General features: G+C 42.4%; 1 protein-coding gene across 1 annotated transcript; it reads left to right on the top strand.

The window, feature by feature from the left end:
- Nucleotides 1–3,640: 3,640 nt before the first annotated feature.
- On the top strand, nt 3,641–23,717 carry GCM1 (glial cells missing transcription factor 1). The gene is made up of 6 exons (XM_007095525.3): nt 3,641–3,705; nt 6,917–7,132; nt 18,450–18,702; nt 19,743–19,855; nt 20,876–21,004; nt 22,746–23,717. The coding sequence occupies exons 2-6, from the start codon at nt 7,058–7,060 to the stop codon at nt 23,481–23,483; spliced, it is 1,308 nt and encodes a 435-aa protein (XP_007095587.1). The 5' UTR covers nt 3,641–3,705; nt 6,917–7,057; the 3' UTR covers nt 23,484–23,717.

Below are 23,717 nucleotides of genomic sequence, written 5' to 3'. Positions count from 1 at the left end.
GGTAAGGAGGCAAGGGATAGTTGATACCAGAAAGGGCTTGTGTGTCAAAGAGATTTACTCTACCATGAAGGGAATGCCTTTTAACATCATAGTTTTCTAGTTGATATTTCTCCTTTGACCAAGATCAGATTACTGATGCCAAGAGATTGGCTACTTCATGATATTGTAGAGATTGAGTTACTTAACCCCTCTGTGCCTCAGTTTCTCAGACTAATGTAGCTTAATAATACTGTATTTCATGAGGTCATTGTGAGGATTCAATGTTTAGAACAATGCTGGACATACAACAAGAGTTAAATAGATGGCTTAGTTCATGGTAGAGGGACCAGACAATGGGTGGAGCTAGGGCCTGGAACTTCTATTGAGATAAGGTAGGCACTGGGAGGATCGACAGAGTTGTAGATACTGGAAAAGTTCATTCATCTAGTACAGCAAGGTGTCTGAAGGTTATGAATTGGAAACCACAGGTGGTAGTCTAGGCAAGCAACTAGACCTTGAGGGTCTACTTTGAGGGTCTGGCATACTTGTCCTAAAGCAGAGGCAGTACAATACCGCTCTCTCCCTGGCCCTTTTTAAACATTTGGAAATATAGGGGTAGGAGGTTATGGTTGACATTGTGACTTGGATGTGTTTCTGGACTTTAGTGTCTAAGGAAACAGTATTTTTATGGGACAGTCCTATACAGAGAAGAACTATCATTAAAAAATGCCTAAAGCACCCCACCAATGAAAGAAACCAGAATGACCTCAGGAGGCAGGCCCCAGAGTTACCAGGAACGCAAGACAGAGGTACTGAGAAATCCAAGCTTCTGTGGTTGTGATCAGTCACCACGCAATAGGGCCTCTGGGCACCTGACTTTTAGAGCAGGATTCCTGTGTTCTGGAAGGAGACAGAGACTGAAAAGAGCGATGTGGAGCTCTGAGTATATGGGAGCAGAGACAAAGACTCCAGACTCTGAACAGCACTGGATGGTTCATGTGGGACCATGGCCAGCGGGTTCATCTAAGTTCTGCCCCACCTCTGCCACCTACATGCTTGTGAGATACCATTTCTGTAAGTCTTGATTAACTCCCCTGTTAAGGGGGTATAATGAGTATAGCATCTACCACATAGGGGTGCTGTAAGGATCAAGTTTTTAGCATGGCACCTGCCAACATTGTAAGGGTTCCATCAAGGGAAGCAGCGATGATTATTGTTGTCATTAATAACAATGACAGAGATCCATTTAGGAGAATCTGGCTAAAAAGGTAGGATGTTGGCCTTAAGAAAGTAGAAGTGTTGTTACCAATCTGGGACATTAGGTCACAGCCCAATCAGAGTGTGGAGACAGCTCCTCGGTTCCTTCCTGTGTCGGAGGAGGGTTGGTTATTGGGAGGAGGATAGATGTGATGTTGAAATGGGGTTCTAGCAGGTCATTGTGTGAGGAGACAGGAAGTGGAAGATACCAACTTCTCCGTAAAGAAACTAGCAGCTTAGCTGGGGGGCCAGGACTAAAACTCATGAAGAGTTCACAGAATAGTATGTACATATACTCTTATAATTCTGCAAAGTAATATCTATGTTTGGTGATGTATGTAGGGGAAAATAAAAGTCTGAAAGGACATGACCAAAATATTAACAGTGGGGATATCTAGGAGATGAGAACATGATGTTTTAAAAAAAGATTATGACTTTATTTTATAATTAGAAAAAGATGTTAGTTATAAGTGATCTAAGACAGCATGTCATTCAGTTAAGAGTTCTGGAACACCATAGAAATGAGAAACCATGTGTTCTAGAATAATATAGGAAGATCCATAAGGAGGTGGCATTTTGGGAGGTTCCTAAGGGATGGATAGGATTTAGACACGGATGGCAGAAGACCTAAGGGAGTAGATTATCATGATCGGTGTGCCAGTTACCAATTTATTTCCTCTTGGGTCTAAAAGCCATTCTTGGCCCTGCTTTGTGATTCTGGAACTGAACCATATAGACCTTTCTGTCTTGCCAGCTGGCACAGCAGTAGGCTTTGTCCTGCTACGGCATATTTGGGGATGTTGAAAGAACTCTCTGACCAAGGAGGGACTGCAAAAAGCAGATCAAATTAGTAAGATAAAGCACTAGAAAATGTTTCAGGGTCCCAACCTCCAGGCAGAAGAGAAATTCATTCATGACCTGAAAGACTAGTGAGAAATCTTCTCAACATTGCCAAAGATTGCCAAGCGTCTTCCCAAGGATTTTGCCCTCTGGCCTGCTCATCCCTTCCTCCGCAGTCTGTCTTACATGGCCAGGACCTTCCTGACAGGCACCTACTTCTAATTCTGAGCACACTGCACTTTCCACACCACTTTACCTTTGCCCACAGTATTGCCACTACCTGGAACATACTTTTCCATTCTTTGATGCCTTGACAAATATCTGTCCTTTAAAAGGCTGATCAGGCATCACAATGGTGGAAGAAGTTTCCCCAGATTACTTTCCCTCCAGCTTCATACCTTCCCCTTTGATCTTCTTTCTAGACTGCCTCTATACCATATGTTATCTTCGGCTTATTTAGTGTTATTATTCATCTTTTCCTCCATTAAACTTTTTTTAAATGTTTATTCATTTTTGAGAGAGAGTGTGAACAGGAAAGGGTCATGGAGAGAGGGGGACAGATTGTCCAAAGCAGGATCTGAGCTGACAGTACCAAGGCCAACGTGGGGCTTGAGCTAAAGGAACCATGAGATCATGACCTGAGCTGAAGTCTCACGCCCAACCTACTGAGCCACCCAGGTGCCCCTCCACTATTAAACTTCTTCATGGCTTTAATTCTCCCTGAGCCCTGCAGACAGCCTGGGACATAGCAGGTGGGCTGAACTGACTTAGGCTCTGCCCAGATGGTTGAGGATATCTCTAGAAGGGAGAATGGTATTATTTTTTTAAAGTTTTTATTTATTTATTTTGAGAGAAAGCACTAGTGGGGGAAGGGCAGAGCGAGAGAGAATCCCAAGCAGGCTCTGCACTGACAACATGGAGCCCAAGGTGGGGCTCGATCTCACAAACTGTGAGATCATGACCTGAGCTGAAACCAAGAGTCAGATGCTCAACCGACTGAGCCACCGAGTTGCCCCAAGAATGGTATGATTTGAGAGGATTGGAACACTCAGAATTAGCGGGGGCATCATTGGTATGTATAAAATAGCATTTTAGCATTTCTGGCTTAGGAATGTTTGCAATCTAGTATCTATCCCAGTAAGTTCCATTTGCATGATATTTTCCTACCTCTGTCTGTCTGTTCTCTCTCATACACAGGCAGGGGTAAATGGTAGGAGAATTAGAATCTACTGTTAATCCATCTGCTTTGGGCCCAACCTATGAAATTATGAGCAGGAAAACACCTGTACTTCCTCATGAGGCTCTTTTCAATGCCCATTTCAGTTAAAATCCCCTCTTAACATAAAGGAGGGAAGAGTTTAGGGGTGAATTATAGAATATCCATCACAGTTGGACTGGGGACAATTGGACTAGTTAAGTAACTCCCTGGATCTCTCTTCCCTATCTGATGACGCTGAGAGCATCTGGATTTTGATTGGACTGCTGCCAGAGCTCATTAGCATAGCGTACCTTGACCTGGATTAGGGAACAGCAGCTCCTGCATAGAAAATGACCAGAAGCTGCTGGGACCTGAACCAGAGATGAGATTTTTATGACAGTGTTGGCTGCATCTCCAGAAGAAGTCAGAAGGTAAGGAAGCCACAAATCCTGCGGAGAGGCGAATGTAAGGAATGGGACCATAGGCACCCCATTCCTACTGAATTTCATTTGTTTTACTTCCTTTGGTTCTCTGTAGAAATGATGAAATCTGAATACACATTGGCCCAACTTGTTTTAAAAAAGAAAAAAAAAGGAAGTCTTTACGATTTATTTTCTTTAATTCTGGAGGAAAACTGAGTTGAGTTGTTTATTTTTGAAAGGCTGCAGTCTTTACTATGTTTTGTTCTTAACTTTCAGGGAAATAGTAAATTAATGTTTGTTCATTTGGCAAAAATTTATATCTGAGAAAATCAAAAGAGCGATGTAGCTTTCATGCAGCAAGATTTGTTATTCCCCTCCCCTTAATTTATTTGTGTGTGTGTGTGTGTGTGTGTGTGTGTGTGTTAATTTATTTATTTATTTTGAGAGAAAGTGAGAGAGAAAGGAAGGGGCAAAGAGAGAGGGAGAGATCAAGAGAGAGAGAAAGAGAGAGAGAAGGGAAGGGGCAGAGGGAGGGAGAGAGAGAATCCTAAGTAGACTGTCAGCATAGAGCCTGACTTGGGGCTCGAACTCATGAACCGTGAGATCATGACCTGAGCCTAAACCAAGAGTCAGGTGCTTAACTAACTGATCCACCCAGGTGCCTCTACCCTCCCCTTAATTTAAAAACAAAAGAATTATGTCTATGTCGCATAGACTGAAAATGCAACAATGCTTTAGAATTTTTGAGATACGAATCTTGTCATTCAAGGTTTTGTTTTTTTTTTAAGATCAATCTATTCCAATTAGCTATAACAAATTTTAGACAATCTGAGTTACTGTTGTTGAAGTTTAAAGAGGTAAGCACATAAAACTGTTGCCATCACATTTACACTTGATCTTTGTGTCTCACAGACTTGTTATTTAAATCTTCTGAATTCAAGTCTGTCTGTGTCAGCATTTCTTCGGTAACTCAATGTTTATTCCCCAAACATAGAATTTGATTTTAAACTCCTGGGGATTTAACCTTACAAAGCAGTGTTTAAAATGAAGGTGATCGGGGCACCTGGGTGGCTTGGTTGGTTAAGCGTCCAACTTCAGCTCAGGTCATGATCTCACGGTCCGTGAGTTCGAGCCCCGCGTCGGGCTCTGTGCTGACCGCTCAGAGCCTGGAGCCTGTTTCAGATCCTGTGTCTTCCTCTCTTTCTGCCCCTCCCCTGTTCATGCTCTGTCTCTCTCTGTCTCAAAAATAAATAAACGTTAAAAAAAATAAAATAAAAAGAAGGTGATGGACTACATGCTCTTTGAGTCTTTGACCACTAGGTTATAGGTGAGTGTGGTAGGCGGGATAGGGAGAGAAGAGACCCCTATTAGCTTGTTATGTAATGGTTATATGTTCAGGTCAACAGTCTTCTCTATCCAGATACTTTCCCTCAGCGTATCTCAGTGATTGACAAGTATTAGGGTTATATAGTTTTTGTTTGTTTTGGTTTTGGTTTTTTTAGTTCTTTTTTTAAATTTAATTTTATTTTTTAATTTACATCCAAATTAGTTAGCATATAATGAAACAATGATTTCAGGAGTAGATTCCTTAGTGCCCCTTACCCATTTAGCCCATCCCCCCCTCCCACAACCCCTCCAGTAACCCTCAGTTTGTTCTCCATATTTATGAGTCTCTTCTGTTTTGTCCCCCGGGTTATATAGTTAAATAAAGGTACATAACTAAGGAACAGAGCTCATGAACTTCCTAAGGTGGAGACTATTAAACTTTTAGTTCAAGTTTACTATTAAGTTGTTTTATGTAACATCATTATGTCCCTTGCTTTTACAAGGGCACCAGCAGTGGAAGTGTCACACTTGTAAACATGTTTCACTTAGTGTTCTAATAAGCATATTTCATCTGCAAAATGATTAATTTTTCCTCAGAGTAGAACTACCTTCCTTTCTTTTCTTCCTTCCTTCTTTCCTTCCTTCCTCTTTCTTTCTTTTTTTACCTTCCTTCCTTCTTTCCTTCCTTTCTTTTCTTTTTTTGTAAATCCTCTTTAACCAATTAGAAACTAGAGCGGTATTTCTAATGGGGGGGAAGAAATGCAGTTTGCACAAACATTTTTGAATGTCTATCATTTACATAAATAATTTAATCAAAGTAAAGTGAGATGGAATTTTCTTGGAGGGGGGAGGGAAGCAGGAGATTGCTATCGGAAAGTCTTGAAGAGTGCTTTGAGTTATAGTAGAAACATTATTTTTAAGCAATAGTTCTCAAACAGTTTTGCCACCCAGGGGACATTTGGCAATGTCTGGAGACATTTTTGGTTGTCACAACAATGGGATGGGTTGCTACTAACACTTAATGGTCATAGACCGAGGATGCTGCTAAACATTCTTTTTTTTTTTTTTTAATGTTTGTTTATTTTTGAGAAAGAGAGAGAGAGGGAGAGGAGAGAGCATGAGCGGGGGAGGGGCAGAGAAAGACAGAGAAAATCCCAAGCAGGCTCCATACTGTCAGCGCAGAGCCTGACTCAGGGCTTTATCTCACAAACCATGACATCATGATGACCAGAGCCGAAATCAAGAGTCACATGCTTAACCCACTGAGTCATCCAGGTGCCCCTGCTATTAAACATTCTACAATGCACAGGATAACCCCCCACAGCAAAGAATTATCAGGTCTAAAATGTCTTTAATGCCAAGGCTTTAGAGGAATCTGATGAGGATATCCATTGATAATATTTGAAGATACAAAGTGCACACTGGATTTATTGAGGAGAGGAAAAATAATCTCTGTGGCAATTTAGATTTAAAAAATTCTTCTAGATACCTTTGGTTGTGATGTTTCCCACTTGTAACTTGAACCACATGTTAGCTAATGTACAAAAGTGTATCCATGAAAATAACTCCAAGCCAGTTCTTCCTCCTGCCCCAGGGAATATGGGGGAAAAGGTTCTAGTCATTGGCTGCAGATGACAATGGTCGCTACTCAGGCTTTCCCAACCTGGAGACGTCTAGCTGTGAGAAAGGAAGCCCACGCCTGAGGTGAAAACGATGATCATGGTGCTTCTGATTCCCCATGGTCAAGCTTTATTTCAACAAGATACTAATGGCTTCTACATTGTTTTTATTTGTATGCTGGTGCTTGAAAAAATGTCAATGAAACAGGTTTTTCTAGCAGACAAGCCCTGATTTTTATTTCTAACGGTCAGTGTTACTATCATTTATTTTTTAGTGTCAGGAATCAGTCTCCAGGTCTAAGCTGCTTGAATAAAGAGTGGACTGATCAAGTCTACGAAGCGCCTTTGAAAGCAAAAGTCTCAACCACTTCTGCGGGAAGTTGGATAGACAGAAACCTGTGGGTGATCTGACTATCATGGAGCCTGAGGACTTTGATTCCGAGGAAAAAGAGATGTTAAGCTGGGATATTAATGATATGAAGCTGCCACAGGTATGTACTTGTTATAAGAATCTGCCTTCAGCATGTGGCTATAAAGCTGGACTCTTGACTTGCTAAGACCTAGAAGGAAATTGGAGAGTCCAAGCTGGGGAAATTCCTCTCCTGAAAGCTTCAGCTGGGCATCCAATTGAGGAATTTTAAGAGGGGAAGCCATGACCTATAATTTGAGTGGGTTTTTACTTATCAGATTCCCCCCACACACATACACACACAATAGTTATAGACTGAAACAAAGAAAATGCGACTTCCCTTCTCTTTCAAAGTTGGCTTGGCTGATGTTGCCCCCAACTTAGCTAGCTAGTAGAATAAAATCTATGATAAAGTATTTGCCCGTAGATTGACTCTGCAGAGTACACAAGTTCTCATACAACCTTATTTGCTATAGTAATGATTTTAAATTAAATCTGTAACTGGAACGTCCAAATGATAGTGCTTTCATGGGACTTAGCAGCTCTTCTAGAACTTTTGTTGAGTAATACATGGTACATACATGCTGGGTGTTTTCCAGCGACAGAGTGACTTTCATTTCATATTTTCTCTACCTTTATTTTTGGCACTTGACTTTTTAATTCTTAATTTGGTGGAAAACATTAATTGTTTAAAACTGATGCCCTTTCTGGCATTTGAAGGATGCTTTCCTTGGAGGTTGTTGGAAAGGGTGTTGGGAAGGTTGACTGGAGACCAGCAGTACCTTGTAATGAAAAGGCCAAGCTAGTCTTCCTGATTCCAGGGAACAAGAAATTTGGATTATCCCAAGTGGAGCAGAAAAAAATGAGGTTCCATAGTCTTGATTTATAACCATTCCAGATTTCGTTCTAATAAAGACTTCCACATCACTCCAAATTTCACTCTGCTGAATATTTTCTTTTGTTTCTGTTTTCTCCTTAAATTTCCCTCTCCATTACCTCTTGGTAGGTCTTGGAGGAGCTGGAAGACACAAAGTGTACCCTACTTTCCACTCATCTAAGGATAGTTAAATAAACCATAGCTAAATCACATAAGTACCTATTGTAAGGATTTGTCCTTATGGTTTCTCTTAATGGTTTATGATTGTTGTAGCTGTTTTCGGAGAAACTTGAAAGTACGTTTTAGTTATTCCTGGTTCAGGGACCTATATTGATGCTTAGTCCTTTTCTTGATTTCTTGATGTAGTTCACAAGTAGAAGGTGCGTGTCCTAAATATCAAGAGTGGAAGTAAGCAGATACATAGAAAATTTACAGTGTCACATCCTAGAGCAGGGGTTTTAACAGGGCTGGAGAACCCTCTGAAATGGGAGGGAACACTGTGTACTAACATGCACTTTTTTTTCTGGGACAGAAGATCCATATGATTCATCAGATCTGTAGACAAAAGGAAGAACCACTTCTCTGGAGGGAAATTCAGGGCTCATAAAAGTTCATTTTCCCCCATGAATTTCCCAAAACAAAAACAGTCTCAGCTACTCAACACATTAAATTCAGAAATTCACAGCAAAAATACACATTCACTTTTGAAAATGTATCATTTATAGTTAATCAAAAAGTTTGATTGCTCATGGAAATAACTCCGTGACCCTCAAGTGCCCTTGTAAATATGCCGGGGAAATGATTAAAAGTGCAAAATCTCTTAATATTTTCTAAGCAGAAACAACACCATCCAAATGTGGGTATGTGCTGGCTCTGGAATCCTATCAAGAACCAGCCGAAGTGAAAAATAAAAAGATTTCTAAGCAGATTAAGTTGTATATTTTGTGAGCATATCTGGAGGCTGAGCGGTTACATTGTGTAAACCAGGGTATGGAGACAAATGCCTGGCTTGGGATTCCAGTTCTGCCTCTTTTTTTAACCTGTAAAGCCTTAGGGAGTTGTTTACCTTTACTGAGACTCCCTTTCCCCTTCTGAAAATGAGGCAGTTGTACTCACTAGTCTCTTATAGAAGCTTTCAGTTCTAATGGTCTAGGATTCTGTGACCTGAGGTTAGGAAGGCAGCCTGCCCTCTAGAACTGGGGGCCCAGTGCTAACACAATGCCTGGCATGTTAACATGCCAGCAAATAACAAATGTGGAATTCATTAGCGAATGGCTCCACTGCTTAGAGTCTGTGGGACTCTAAACAAATCGATTTTCTCAAGTCTCAGTTACCTGCTCGGTAAAAGGAAAATAGTAATTCCTTATATACCTTGCCTCAGTCTCTAAACTCTTTAGAGCAGTGTTTCCCAAAGTATGTTCTATAGAGTATAAGTGACGAGGTATTTTTGTGGGTATTATAAAGAAAGAGAAAACAGAAACACTAGATTCAACAAAGTTAAACAGATTTCTTTGCTGCAGACTTGAAGACTTCCATCCATGCAATGGCAGTGCTCCCAAGGAAAGGCTGTGTTAGGCACTTTGGCCCTGACTTGTTTTTGGCTCTAGAGCCCTCTTTGTGGAGCCCTGCCAGCGAGTAATGTTCCTCATGTCACCTGTTTGGGCACAAAAAATGTGGTTTAAAGGATCAAATGCAATTGCTTGTCATTGTTATAAATTTCCCCAGTGTCATTCTTTGTCACATTCATACAAGGAATTTAGAATTTATTTTTCATGATTTTGTGTTCTTGCCAGAATGATTACTTCTGCATTGTGTAGGCAAATACCTATAACTTGTAGACCAATTTCTTTCCTGCTAATCTACTCACATGCTTCAAGTTTCAGGATGGTCACCTGAATGTTAATTGCATCTTCTGTTACCCTAAATTCCATGTCCCCTTGTACATCTCAGTTATGTCAAGATATATGGATTAAATTTTGGCAACAGTGAATGGTGACGTCCTCATTAGGACATCTAACATTTCCAAATGACTAGAATGTGCCAGACACTACAGCAGTCTCCAGGGATACAGAGGCCATGAAGCTATGTTAACTTTCATGGAAGGGCTCATGATCATCTGGGCAAATGTAACAAGGTCCGTGCCTGAACGGAAAACCTATGTCATACAGAAAAACGCTGGAGGTACTTGAAAGAGGAAGTCTGTAATTCAGGGCCCCTTGGGCATGGGAAGCAAGGCAGAGATTCTGGCAAAGGGCTTTCTCTGGAGAAGCTGTGAAATGTAAAAGGATTAGGGCAGGGGAAGGAAGCAAACAGGACAGTCAAGGTAGAGCAAGTCACCAATGTCCGAAGGCTATTCAGCCTCTACAGTTGAGGGAGCTTGTGCATAGGCATTCGGCCAGGATATTTGGGAAGTTACTGGCAGGAAAGGTGGCTTGGAAGCAGGCTATCCTAAGAGGATTCCATTGTTTTCTAGGAAGTGGGCAGCCACTAGGCTTTTGGGGCTGGACAGGATCATGATCAGATCCAGGGCTCAGAGTCCACTTGCCCTTGCTAAGTCATCTCTCCCCTCTATTTGTTTCATGTGTGCTTCCTTCTTTCAGCTGCATGTATGTCTTTATCAGTCTTCATTTCACTTGTTTCTGGTCGCTCCTCTAACTTGTGGTTATTTTTATACCATTTCTCCTTACTCCAGCCCCCAGGGACCCAACCCAGAACGGCAGGCACTCAACTTACTCAAAAGCATCATTGATAAAATGTCTCTATTCCAGGGTAATGTGATATACCAATTTTGCTTTCCTGTTTTATTTCTCCTTAAATTACATTTTTCATTTTAAAAGTTCAAATATAATTGCTTTAGGGTTTGCTTGGTCCAAGCAGCAAATGTCTGGTGTTGGTTTAGTCTTACCTTCATTAAAAATGTTAATTACAAATTCCTGGAAAGTGGCACAATCTCATTAATACGACTCTAACACTTGACAGCCTTGAATACCTAGGAAAGTTCTTTTTTTCTTTTTGTTGGTTGAAAATTGGGAAGGGAATCACTTCTTTTGCTTCCTAAGTAGTAGCCACTTCAGCAGGGTGCCAGTTTCTGTGAGCACAAATACATGGTGTTCCAGTGGCACCACAGCAGACAAACCCTGAATCATTTTGTTCCTACGCAGGGGCAGTGTTCAGATTAAACCTGTGACCAAGGGTGCCTGGCTGGCTCAATTGATAAAGCATGCAGATTTCGATATCAGGGTAGTGTGTTCAATCCCCACATTGGGTATAGAGCTTACTTTACTTTTTCTATTTTTTTTCATTCATAACTTTTCACTTGGGTCTTTTTTTTTTTTCGAAATTTAATTTATTGTCAAGTTACCTAACGTACAGTGTATACAATGTGCTCTTGGTTTCATGAGTAGATTTCCATGATTCATTGCTTACATACAACACCCAATGCTCATCCCAAGTGCCCTCCTCAATGCCTATCACCCATTCTCCCCTCCCCGCCATCAACCCTCAGTTTGTTCTCTGCATTTAAGGGTCTTTTATGGTTTCCCTCCGTCTCTGTTTTTATCTTATTTTTCCTTCCCTTCCCCTATGTTCATCTGTTGTGTTTCTTAAATTCCACATATGAGTGAAATCATAGGATATTTGTCTTATTTCACTTAGCATAATACCCTCCAGTTCCATCCATGTTGTTGCAAATGGCAAGATTTCATAATATATACATATATATATATATATATATATATATATATATATATATATATATCCATTCATCAGTTGATGGACATTTAGGCTCTTTCCATAATTTAGCTATTATTGATAGTGCTGCTGTAAACATTGGGATGCATGTTAGAGCTTACTTAAAAAAAAAAAATCCGGGGCGCCTGGGTGGCTCAGTCGGCTAAGCGTCCAACATCAGCTCAGGTCACGATCTCGCAGTTCGTGGGTTCGAGCCCCGCGTCGGTGTCTGTGCTGACAGCTCAGAGCCTGGAGCCTGTTTCAGATTCTGTGTCTCCCTCTCTCTCTGACCCACCCTGTTCATGCTCTATCTCTCTCTGTCTCAAAAATAAATAAACGTTAAAAAAAAAATTAAAAAAAAAATCCATGGCCAAAGCCACACAAAGTCATTAACTCACAAAATCGCAAGGTTTAAGTACATTCTTTCATAGAGAAAAGATTTTTAAAAAATATACATAGGCTAAACATAAATACAGGCCAACCTAAAACCTAGTGAATCAACCACAAAAAAAGCCATGTCTTCAGTTAGTTAATTCCCGGACCGTGATTTTAGCCAGCAAGGTTGTCTTTGCCTTAAACTCGTAAGCAAAGGTGAACCTTTGAGCTCTTTCAGTGAATTCATGTGGTTAGTGTAATCACAGTGAGCCAGTAATCGTAATCAAATGTGTCTTGGTGTCAGGTAAACCAGATTCTGGATCTCTTGTCAATTATTATCTGCCTGCGTGATCAGGCATTGTTGGTCTGACAGGGCCACCTGTGACTTTGTCCTCCTTGTTGGTGTTCTCCTTGATCTATGCTGGGCCCCCTTGGTCATCGAATCCCCACTGCTGGAGCCAGTTCTGCCACCCTGTGCTTCTGGTGTGATGGGGATAGGAACATTACTGCATCTGTGGTAGGAGAAACTCTTCTCTGGGTGCCTTCCAGAAGGTCTCTTGGTTAGTCAGGTAGAGTAGAAAAGGGAAGGAAGAAGAGAAGAGAGAGGTAGGTGATGAAGAATATGGAAAGTGGGGTACTCTGGCCCACCTTAGTGTTGTCCAAGCAAATAAGGAAATTTTTGTTTTGAGTTTTGTCCCTTTAACGAAGGTAGGAAATTGCCGTGTTAGCCTAAGAAGTTATTTGTGAGCTAACTCGAAAACATTTTGTTGAGTTGAATTTCTTCCTTTCATAACACTTGAAGTTTGGTTTCCAGTTGGCCAGAAGAGCTAAGTTCCTAAAAAGTTGTATATAAATCAAAATGCTGGTCGAATTTTTTTTTCCCTGTGTTCCATAAGTAACATCCAATTTTTTCACTCTTATCTGATTTGCTTAAAGGCATATCTGTTTGCTATCCCTGTTTTATTTGGAAACATTAATTATAAAGAATTAAGCTATGAGGAGGCTGGGTGGCTCAATTGGTTGAGCATCTGACTCTTGATTTCACCTCAGGTCATGATCTTATGGTTGTGAGACCGAGCCCCAGTTTGGGCTCCATGCTGTGCATAGAGCCTGCTTAAGATTCTCTCTCTCCCTCCCTCTCTGCCCCTTCCCACTTGCATATGCAAGTTTGTGCATGCTCTCTCAAAATAAAATAAACTTTAAAAAAAGAATTAAGCTATTCTTAGCATTAAAGAAAATCTGCAGATAATTGCTTTATATGAGAGTGGATTATATTCTAAGTGAAATCTATTTTAATGTAAGTAACAACATGATAATGTAGGTGTTTTGATGCCTTATTTCAGAATTTTGGTTTTCATTTTATTAGTTTTATATAATAGTATATATTTAATTCTTAAGGGACCTTATTAGAACTTTAAGTAGTTAAACTAAGCAGAAAGAGGAAGGATGGGTGCTCCAGAATTCCATGGAGTTGCAAAGATTTTTAGTGAGAGGATTAGATCTCTTAGTAAAAAAATTAGAGAAGTCATAGAAATGTTAGTTAAACCCCCAGTGATGTTACCCATGAGATTATAAAATATAAATTACTTAGATTTACATGTTGGAAACCTTAAGAGTATTCCCTTTAAATTATAAACTTCTTAACCAAGAGGAAAAATAAAGAGTTACTCATGAAAAGTTAGAAATTAAAATAAACAGATCTCTTGAAAAGAAGAAAATATTTTATGGAGATTTGCTAAACAAGATTAAGAAATGATTATTCTTTCTTTTTAAATTTTACCTGTCTGGTGCCTTAAATTTACAAGGCTTTCAGAGATCACTATCATTCATTTGACACCTGAGTTCCTTTGAATTATTGGAATCTGGGTTTTGTCTTAATTTCCACGTCCACTAAGCATCCGACTCAAAAGACTGGGCATAGAGAGTAGCTTGATACGAATACATTTACTCCTAGTAATTTTCTCAAGTCCATACATTGTCAGAATTATTACTGCATTACTGATGAAACTGGAAAAGTAGGCTGTCAGTGGAGAGGCTATCAGGGGGGAAAAAAAAACCTTAAAAGATAGTCAAATGTAGAGGCACCTGGCTGGCTCAGTCAGAAGAGCCTGTGACTCTTGATCTCCAGGTCACGGGTTTGAGCACCACATTGAGTGTAGAGATTACAAAAACAAAAAAAACAAAAAAACAAAACAAACAAAAAAAAAACCTTAAAAAATGAAAAGATGGGGCTGCTGAGTGGCTCAGTCAGTGGAGAGTTCAACTCTTGATTTTGGCTTAAGTCATCATCTTCCAGTTCTCAAGTTTAAGCCCTGTGTTGGGCCCCTGAGCTGACAAGCGCAGGGCCAGCTTGAGATTCTTTCTCCCCATCTCTCTCTGTTTCTCCCCTGCTCTCATGCTCACCCTCTCTCTCTCTCTCTCTCTCTCTAAAAATAAATAAATAAACTTAAAAAAAAGTGTTTAAAAAAAAAGACAGTCAAATGTAGAAAATACCGTAAGCTCTAAAACCTCAACAATGTCAAAATAATTGAAAACACACAGTGTTCTCCAGCTACAAAGGAATCAAACTAGAAATTAATAGCAAAAGGAAATAGGAAAATCTGCAAATACATGGAAACTAAGCAATATATTTCTAAATAATCCGTAAGTCAAAGAGGAAGCTTCCAAGAGAGATACATTAAACTGACCTGGGGGGAAATACAGTGGAGATCATTTCTTCCTCCGAACATCTGAGACACTTGTACGTATAAGTTCCCCTCCTGGTTTGTGCGGTTTATGGTGCTGACCAGCTGCAGGGGCCACTCACGTTTAAAATGAAAATCTCCATTTTTCTACAAGTTTGCTTTGCCCTTTTCTCTGCTATCCTGACTGTTGTGCTTTGTGTTTGACCAGTAGATCTTTATAGTCCAAATTGTTAAAGATCCACATCTGAATGTTTTTTTTAAAGTTCATTTCTGAGAGAGAGAGAGAGAGAGAGAGAGAGAGAGAGAGAGAATCCCAAGCAGGCTCCGAGCTGATAGCGCAGAGCCCAACTTGGGGCTCCATCCCACAAACTGTGAGATCATGACCTGAGCTGAAAGCAAGAGTCAAACACTCTGAGCCACCCAGGTGCCCTCACATTTTAATGTTTTAACCAGAATTTTTATTACTTCAGAAGATAAATACTGTGTGTTCTATGGTATTACTGTGACCACAGAAAACAAGAGGACGTTGTTTAGAGCCTTGGGTTAGAAGGAAGAGAAGGGGTAGGGGGTAGAACAAGCTGGAGTGGGGCTGCCTGAGGTGAAACTTACTTAGCTCAGAATTACCAGACAATTGGGGGAGGGGAGGGAAGACCTGGAAAAAGCCCACAATCCATTCTGCACCTTAGCCTGGGCATGAGTGTTTTCTGGAAGCTCTGTTGTGGAGCAGAGGGGACTCTCTGAACACCACACTGCCTTCTCCTTGCACAGCTTCCTGTTCCCACACCACGACAGGTACAGTGTGGCAGAGGAAGGGCTCACCTGTGCCATTCTGAAAAAGAAGGCTGTGGAAGAAGTTGTGCCACTAAAGCTTTTGCTTTATAGGGGCTTGGACGCCCATCTTGCATTTGGCTTGGCAAAGTTGAAAGCATGAAGTGACATCTCTGTGGGTCTTCTCTCTCCTGAAAGTCAGTGGCTCTTACAACAACACTGCTTGTGGCCTCAGATCTAGTAAAGTAACAGTTAAAATTGATACAGGACCTGCTGTGCTCCAGGCACTGTTTCAAATGCTTTGTGTATGGTAACTCATTCAATCTCATAACATCCCTATGAGGTGGGTACTCCTGTTCCCTCTGTTTTACAGAGCAGGACGTGGAAGCACGGAGAGGACAAGGAACTTTGTTAAGACTTCACAAGGCTGGCTGCCTCACAGGTCTTTTTTTTTTTTTAATTTTTTTTCTACATGTATTTATTTTTGAGAGACAGAGACAGCGTGAGCAGGGGAGGGGCAGAGAGAGAGGGAGACACAGAATCCGAAGCAGGCTCCAGGCTCCAAGCTGTCAGCACAGAGCCCAACGCAGGGCTCAAACCCACGAACCGTGAGATCATGACCTGAGCTGAATTTGGACGCTTAACCGACTGAGCCACCCAGGCGCCCCTGCCTCACAGGTCTTAACCAGGAATTAGGAACCATCCTGTAATGGGCCAGACAGTCTCGGCTATGACTACTTGACTCTACCGTGGTAGTGTGAAAGTATCCACAGACAACACTTAAATGGATGAACATGGCCGTGTTCTAATAAAACTTTATTTACAAAAACAGATAGTGGGCTGGATTTGACCCAGGGACCCTAGGTTGCAGACCCCAGCTCTTAACTGTTAACTAGCACTACACCTCATGTACATGAAACCTCTCATTTATGTTTCCTCAGATTCCTGTCCGTTCCCACGACATTCCATTCAAATGGCAACTGTCATTTTAGGAAACTTACAGTTTACAACACATCTGCTCTTCGCAGTATTTTTTGAAGAATGTTTTATCACTGTCCAAAGAGTTTATTTATTTATTTATTTTGAAAGAGACCAAGTGGGGGAGGAGCAAGGAGAGACAGGGACAGAGAGAAAGCCCCAAGCAGGTTCTGCACTGATAGCACAGAGCCCAACGTGGGGCTCAACTCACGAACCGTGAGATCGTGATCTGAGCCGAGATCAAGAGTTGGACACTCAACCAACTGAGCCACCCAGGCACCCCTCACTGTCTCCATTTTAGAAAAGAGCAGAATGAGGCTTCAGAGACAGTCACTTGCCCAGGGTCTTGTGTTACGAAGTTCTTTGGCATGTTCTAAACTTGAGATCTAACTCAGTAAACACCAACTTTCCCATGCTGCCCTTCCATTCTAATGTTGATGTTCGCTTTTTTCCTTCTAAAATGCTTTTTTCTCATAGTCTATTTTGTGCTTTCTTGTTGGGGAATCAAAGGAGAAGCACCCTGTCTTCTTGTGAACCTTATAGAAGCTTCTCTCTGAGCTTTTAGAATCTTCTTGATGAAAAGTCTTATATCATGCCAGGTCTCTGAGGGCTATGGGGATGGACACAATCTAAGCTTGAGTATAGAGACTACTTTTTTTAATATTAAATTTATTGTCAAATTGGTTTTCATACAACACCCAGTGCTCATCCCAACAGGTGCCCTCCTCAATACCCATCACCTACCCTCCTCTCCCTCCCACCCCCCATCAACCCTCAGTTTATTCTCAGTTTTTACGAGTCTTTTATGTTTTGATTGTCATTCTTAAGAACTAGGAGGGATCTGTCAAATGCAGGATCTATGCACCAAAGGGCCAAAGGAATGTGAGGCTCAGCATCAGTGACTAACATTTATTTAGAATGTAATCCATGGTTGGTGCTGTGCTTAGTATTTTTATATATTATCATCTTCTCAGAACCACTCTTGGGGTAGGCAGGTCTCATTATCCTTCTGCAGATGAAGAAACAGAAGCAGAAAAAGCCCAACAACATATGCTATAAGGATTGAATGTAATGTCTCTCTGACCTTTTTGAGGAGAGCTTAGATGTTCATGTATCGGAAATACTGCCAGTGGCTGGGCAATAAACAGAAGTTTCCAGCCAAAGTAAACTCTTCCTTATTCCTCTGCCTTGTTTGAGGCCCATAGATATGCTAGCAGAGAAAAAGGAAGAAAATCTCCCCAGAAGAGACAGCAGCTCTCAGAACCCTCCCTAACCAGGCCTCCTCAGTTTTCCCAATGCTTATCTCTGGTGCCTTTGCCTAAACCCTTAGCATTCCCAATAAGGTATCTACAGTGTGGTATGAGACATTATCTCACTACCCTGCCACGATGTTTTCCACTGTGATTGTGTAAGAGCACAAAAATATTACTTCACCCTCAAAAATTCTTTGTTTTTAATGTTTATTTATTTATTTTTGAGAAAGAGCACAAGCAGGAGAGGGACAGAGAGAGAAGGAGACACAGAATCTGAAGCAGGCTCTATGCTCCAGGCTCCGAGCTGTCAGCACAGAGCCCGACACAGGGCTCGAACTCACAAACCATGAGATTATGTCCTGAGCCAGAGTCAGATGCTTAACCAACTGAACCACCCAGACACCCCTCACCCTCAAAAATTCTTAGTGGGAAATGGTCAGTTAAGTCTTATCACCAAGTTCTAGAGAAACATCAGTGGGGTAGAATTCAGGGGAAGCCGGGAGACTTCCAACTTCCGAAATTACAACTCATTTTGGTCCGGGGAGCAAGTCTTCTGTAGACACAGCATCTTCTGTTCCTGCCACCGCGCTGTGCCCAGCTCCTGCCATCAGAACGAAACCCTGGTTGGTCTTTGCCAAAGGTCTCGGCAGCTCTTGGTGCCAAACCATCTTCGCATCTATGAACAGTTGTGTTTTCTCGCTTAAAATACAGCAACATTGTTTGTGTTTCTGTCAGAACGTGAAAAAGACCGACTGGTTCCAGGAGTGGCCAGATTCCTACGAGAAGCACATCTATAGCTCAGAGGACAGGAATGCGCAGCGGCACCTGAGCAGCTGGGCCATGCGCAACACCAACAACCACAACTCGCGCATCCTCAAGAAGTCCTGCCTGGGCGTGGTGGTGTGCAGCCGTGACTGCTCCGCCGAGGAGGGGCGCAAGATCTACCTGAGACCTGCCATCTGCGACAAAGCCCGGCAGAAGCAGCAGAGTGAGTAGGGTCCCCTGACACAGTGAAGAAGCTGACATCCACTAGGAGGCTCCTCCCCAGAGGCCAGCACATCCCAGCACATCCCAGCACATCCCGAGGGGTGTGGAGTGTGTGGAGACCAAGGTTGTTCCTTATGTAGAACACATTATGGAGAGCCGACCAGCCTCCTCAACCCCCAGTATCTGCCCCACAGATCTGCCGTGCCCAGAGCACCCACCAGTAAAACTGCTCCCCTGGGTCAAGGCACCTGACTCCAGGCCTCTGTTAGAAAGCAGACATGTCACTTCAGGGGCGGACATGAGTTCATCGTGCACCCACAGAAAGTTTAGGTGAAAGTTGTTCGCCACACTTGCCATCTTGGGAATGGGGCCGAAGATGAGCTCAGTGAATGCTTTGATCTGGAGTGGGAGCGGCAGGGCTGAGTTTGAGATGAGACTCCATGCCACGTCCTTTAGATCCATGCCATAATCACGTTTGCTTGGTTTTTCTTTATCGTGTTCCTGGGATTTTGAAGCAGATACGTTCAGCATTCCCTGTGTCTCGCCCACTCCAGCCCCCAAGTTACCTCACGTTCTGTCCTTGTAATTTGTCTTTAAAACTTGCTCTCAGGAAAGGATCTGCTATCAGTCATTTACACTTTAATGAAAATTTCGTGGCTGTGCTCTTTCTCTCCTGTGACTTTGCTCCTTGACCCTTAATTCTAATTATGAAGTGAAAGAATTCTTTCCTCTTCTCTACCAAGAATTTCAAGTATCAGTAAATAAGTAGGGAGGGATTTTCTGCTCAAAGAGCTCTCCCCTGATCTGTGAAATACCCTGCTGTGGAAGAAACTGCTTCCTTTTCCCCCTGTGTGAGACCTGGGCTGGGACACTTCAATGGCCAGGCCTCCTAGGGTCAGGGGTAATGCCCAGGAGGGGATGAAAGCTCATAAAGCTGTGCCCACCTATATTCTCTGCCATCCTGGAATCAGGCCTGCACTGCTAGAGTCGCACAGAGTCAGGAGTCAGTTGACGTGGCCTCCCTCCTCTGCTCTCTTACAGGGAAACGCTGTCCCAACTGTGATGGGCCTCTCAAGCTGATTCCTTGCCGAGGCCATGGGGGCTTCCCGGTCACCAACTTCTGGAGGCACGATGGACGCTTCATATTTTTCCAGGTTGGACTGGATTTAGAGTGAGGAGATGCCATTTCTCTTTCATTCAAGCAATGTGTACAGAGCACAGGGAGAAGTTTCGTACAGGAAGTGGACGGGTGGAGAGCCTGTACCAAGCCTGAGGCCCACGCTGGGCAGGCAGATGTCTATACCCATACCTCAGCAGACGCACCATGTACCAGGGAGCCAGCTGACTCTGCCTCGGGCTTCTTGGGAGAGGCAGCTGTCAGTACTCCTATCCCACTCGGGCTAGCGCAGTGCAGGGGCATGCAGTCGCCTTCAACAGACCCGAGGTCGAATACCAGCTCTGACCTCTAACCGACTCTGTAAACCTAAACATGTTACTTTGCTCCCCTAAGCCCACAGTTTTACATAAAATGTGGATGTTAAGAAGGACTTTACGGGGGGGCGGTGGTGTAAACAGAATAGAGCGTAGCCTCTGATGGCAGACTGCCTGGGTGTCAGGATCAGTGTCCCTGCAGAAAGAGAATGTCCTGATTTGCTAGGGTGTGCCAGCATCTGTGCTACAACTATTTCCACCATGGCCCACTTGAAGCCACCAGCCATTTTTAACAGCCAGCTCACAGAATTCCTGAAGGTCCTAGAGCTAGCTCCCCACTTGCTAAGGGGGTTGCCTGGCTGGTATAGTTTCTCCATGCTTCAGTTTCCTACTCTGTGAGCGAGGGACAGTAATAATGGTGGTAATACTAATGTGCTTGAAGGTAAAATGAGATCATGTGTTTGTGACCGCATCCTCTACGTACCATAAGAAGCACTTAGAAAGTGGCCCTTGTGATCATTGTGGATATGACTTGGCCAGATGTGCAAGAGGCACCATGGGAGGAAGGGGCACCATGACCAAAGGCAGGCAGGAAAGCACATGGTGGGTTTAAGAGGTCTCATCAGTCTCATGACAGTCATCAATGGCAACAACGCCCCGTCAGGTGGCAGGGCACAGGGTAAGCCTTTATATACCGTGAAGTACAATCTTGTTATTTATTTTACCTCCCTGTCTCCTATAAGTCAAAGGGAGAACACGATCATCCCAAACCAGAAACCAAGTTGGAAGCTGAGGCAAGAAGAGCAATGAAGAGGGCACAGACGGCATCCTCCTCTGTCTCCTTAAAGCTGAAGGGGAGCCCAGAGACAAAGGTAACCTGTCCACCTATTTGTTCATAATGTACAACTCACCATCCATGTGGTGAGGGCAATAGATGTCCCTGGTCCCTTCCCACCTACCAATGAAGTTAAAATCATACTATCCAGCTCATCTACAAGCTAGCATCCACCAAACAAATGGAATCTGGGGGTTTCCTCTTAATTTCTACCATCTTTGTGGTATGTTCTCAAATGTTCATTAAATCCCATATATTTTTAGAATCATTGTCCCCACTACAATTGAAAAAAGAGATTTGGATTAGTACTTAACCTATATTTGGCACTTTATCTTTCGGTTTTATCAGAAAGGAACCTAAAATGATCACCACAAAATAATTAGCCTTGTGTTTAGAATTTTTACCCCAAATTTCCATTCTTCCTCTAAATAGAACATTTCCTCAGCACATTGTCTCAAGATGAAAAACCCACTGTTCTGAAAATAATGGCCATCTGGAGGTTTGGGGTGGGAAAGCCAAACTGTGAAGTGATGTCTGTGGGTCTGTGGGCATCATACCATAGGTTTGTGGGTATGTCTGCCTCACAGTGGTGCTAATTCCTGTATTTTACTACTGCTCAGGGCTCTACATTTCTTTTCATGAGAACAGAGATGGAGTAAGTCCATCCCTAGAGGTTGTAAATGTGTCTCACATAGGAAAAAATTGTCATTTGAGTCTGTAGGGAAATGTGAGTCCTTGAAACCAAATGGCTGGTCCCTCGTCCCTTCTCCAAGCCATGGGACAGGTTGAAGGACATTTCCTCCCAGTCACTCTGGCTGGTCATGGTCTCTCCACCTCTACCCTCTTGTTACATAAACAAAAGGATAACTTAATTCTCAACCAGATTCTTTTCCTGTGACTTACTGGAAGGTAGTACACTTCCTTCATTTATAAAAATAAATTTACTACTTATATATTCTACAGGTCCTATTTATGATTCAACAAAATTCCCATGAGTTCAGAGAAAAATCTTGAAGGAAAAAAATAAATAACCCTAGTCTCTCAGACTGGAAACAGCACTAAAATACAGGGAAGTCAAGGAGGGAAGTGATATATGTGTGTGTGTGTGTGTGTGTGTGTGTGTGTGTGAGAGAGAGAGAGAGAGAGATCCCCTGAGAGTTATACTGAGTATAATATAAATCTTTGAAGCCATGATTTGATTCTTCTTAAATAGTCTCTTGCAAGTTCCTCACAAAGGCAGTTAGAATATCAGATTTGTGCTTGAGGATGAAACATTTTATTTTTTTATGATTTTTTTTCCAATGTTTATTTTTGAGAGCAAGAGAAGAGAGTGTGAGCGGGGAGGGGCAGAGAGAGAGGGAGACACAGAATCCGAAGCAGGCTCCAGGCTCTCAGCCGTCAGCACAGAGACCGATATGGGGTTCGAGCTCACAAACTGTGAGACCATGACCTGAGCTGAAGTTGAACACTTAACCAACTGAGCCACTCAGGCACCCTGAGGATGAAACATTTTAAACACACTCACTCTCCTCAGAGTAAAAGGAGTAAGAGTAATTCAACTCTTACTGGTTAGTAGGCTTTAGAGTGGAAATGGAAGAAGCTTCTTTCAGGCTTTAAGTAGTTGTGGTAAGACTCCCCTGTGCATTTGTGCTTCAAGTATGTGAGGAATGAGGAAAATCGGATGGAGCACTGATTTGTGTGGAGTAACTCTGGGTGCCTGTGGTAGTTGTGTCAATTTGCTTAACTTATTAATGTGAGCTTTTCACTTTCCTTTCTAGTCTCTTCCAGGTGAAACACAAAGTTGGGGAAGTTTACCTTTAACTTGGTCTATCCAGGAAGGCATCCAATTGCCTGGTAGTTACGGTGGACGTTTAATAGCTAACACTCCCCAGCAGAAGTCACTGAATGATTCCTTATTCTTCTCCAAGAGTTATTGTTTGGGGGGAACCACTGATCTGGTAGACCCCGCTTCTACCTTGGGCCCCACTAAACTCTATGAGAAATGCAAATTGTCCAGTAGTTGGATTTATAATAGTGGGGACCTGCTTCATCCTGTTTCTGGAGTCTTCTCTGACTACGATGATCGGCAAACATGGAATAAAAACACTGCTTTGGGGAGAAATTCTCTTAATGACAATCATTGTCCCAATTATCCTTTTGCTTTGACCAGCTGGCCTTATGATTTCTCCCCTTCTCAGAACTCTTCAGAACCCTTTTCCCAGCAGATTCCCGTGGAACCACCTGCAGCCGAAAGTAGCTGTCACCCACTATGGCCAAATCCAGGGGGTGATCTTTACGAAGAGAAGGTGCATGTGGATTTTAACAGCTGCTACCCTTCCACCACATGCCACTCACGTCAGGAAGACCCCTTTCTCCTCACCTATACCCCCCACCCCCACCATCAATATTCATTGACAGGCAAGAGCAGCGAGTGGGATTTTAATGAAGAAATGAGGGGCATGGGTTTGGATCACTACAACAATGAGATGCTTCTAAACCTCTGTCCTTTAAGATGATCCAAATAGAAATCCTTGGACACTACTAGCAGGAATGTAATTTAGTGCAGACGCTGTGGAAAACAGTTACAGAGGTTCCTCAGAAAACTAAAAGTAGAACAACCATGAGATCCAACTATTTTACTTGTAGGTGTGTATCCACAGGAACTGAAATCCTTATCTCAAAGAGGCACCTGCACTCCCATGTTCACTGCAACATTATTCACAATAACCAAAGTACAGAAACAACCTAAG

This window comes from Panthera tigris, chromosome B2, assembly GCF_018350195.1.
Source record: "Panthera tigris isolate Pti1 chromosome B2, P.tigris_Pti1_mat1.1, whole genome shotgun sequence".
In the NCBI taxonomy this organism is placed as follows: domain Eukaryota; kingdom Metazoa; phylum Chordata; class Mammalia; order Carnivora; family Felidae; genus Panthera; species Panthera tigris.
The sequence above is the reverse complement of the archived record's forward strand: the minus strand, read 5'-3'. Positions and strand labels throughout refer to the sequence as shown.

What these genes read in the sequence shown, in the direction of transcription:
- GCM1 (XM_007095525.3), top strand. Translation starts at nt 7,058, where the DNA reads ATGGAGCCTGAGGACTTTGATTCCGAGGAAAAAGAGATGTTAAGCTGG. An exon ending in AGCCCGGCAGAAGCAGCAGA is followed by an intron (nt 18,703 to 19,742) that starts GTGAGTAGGGTC and finishes GCTCTCTTACAG; the next exon opens with GGAAACGCTGTCCCAACTGT. An exon ending in GACGCTTCATATTTTTCCAG is followed by an intron (nt 19,856 to 20,875) that starts GTTGGACTGGAT and finishes GTCTCCTATAAG; the next exon opens with TCAAAGGGAGAACACGATCA.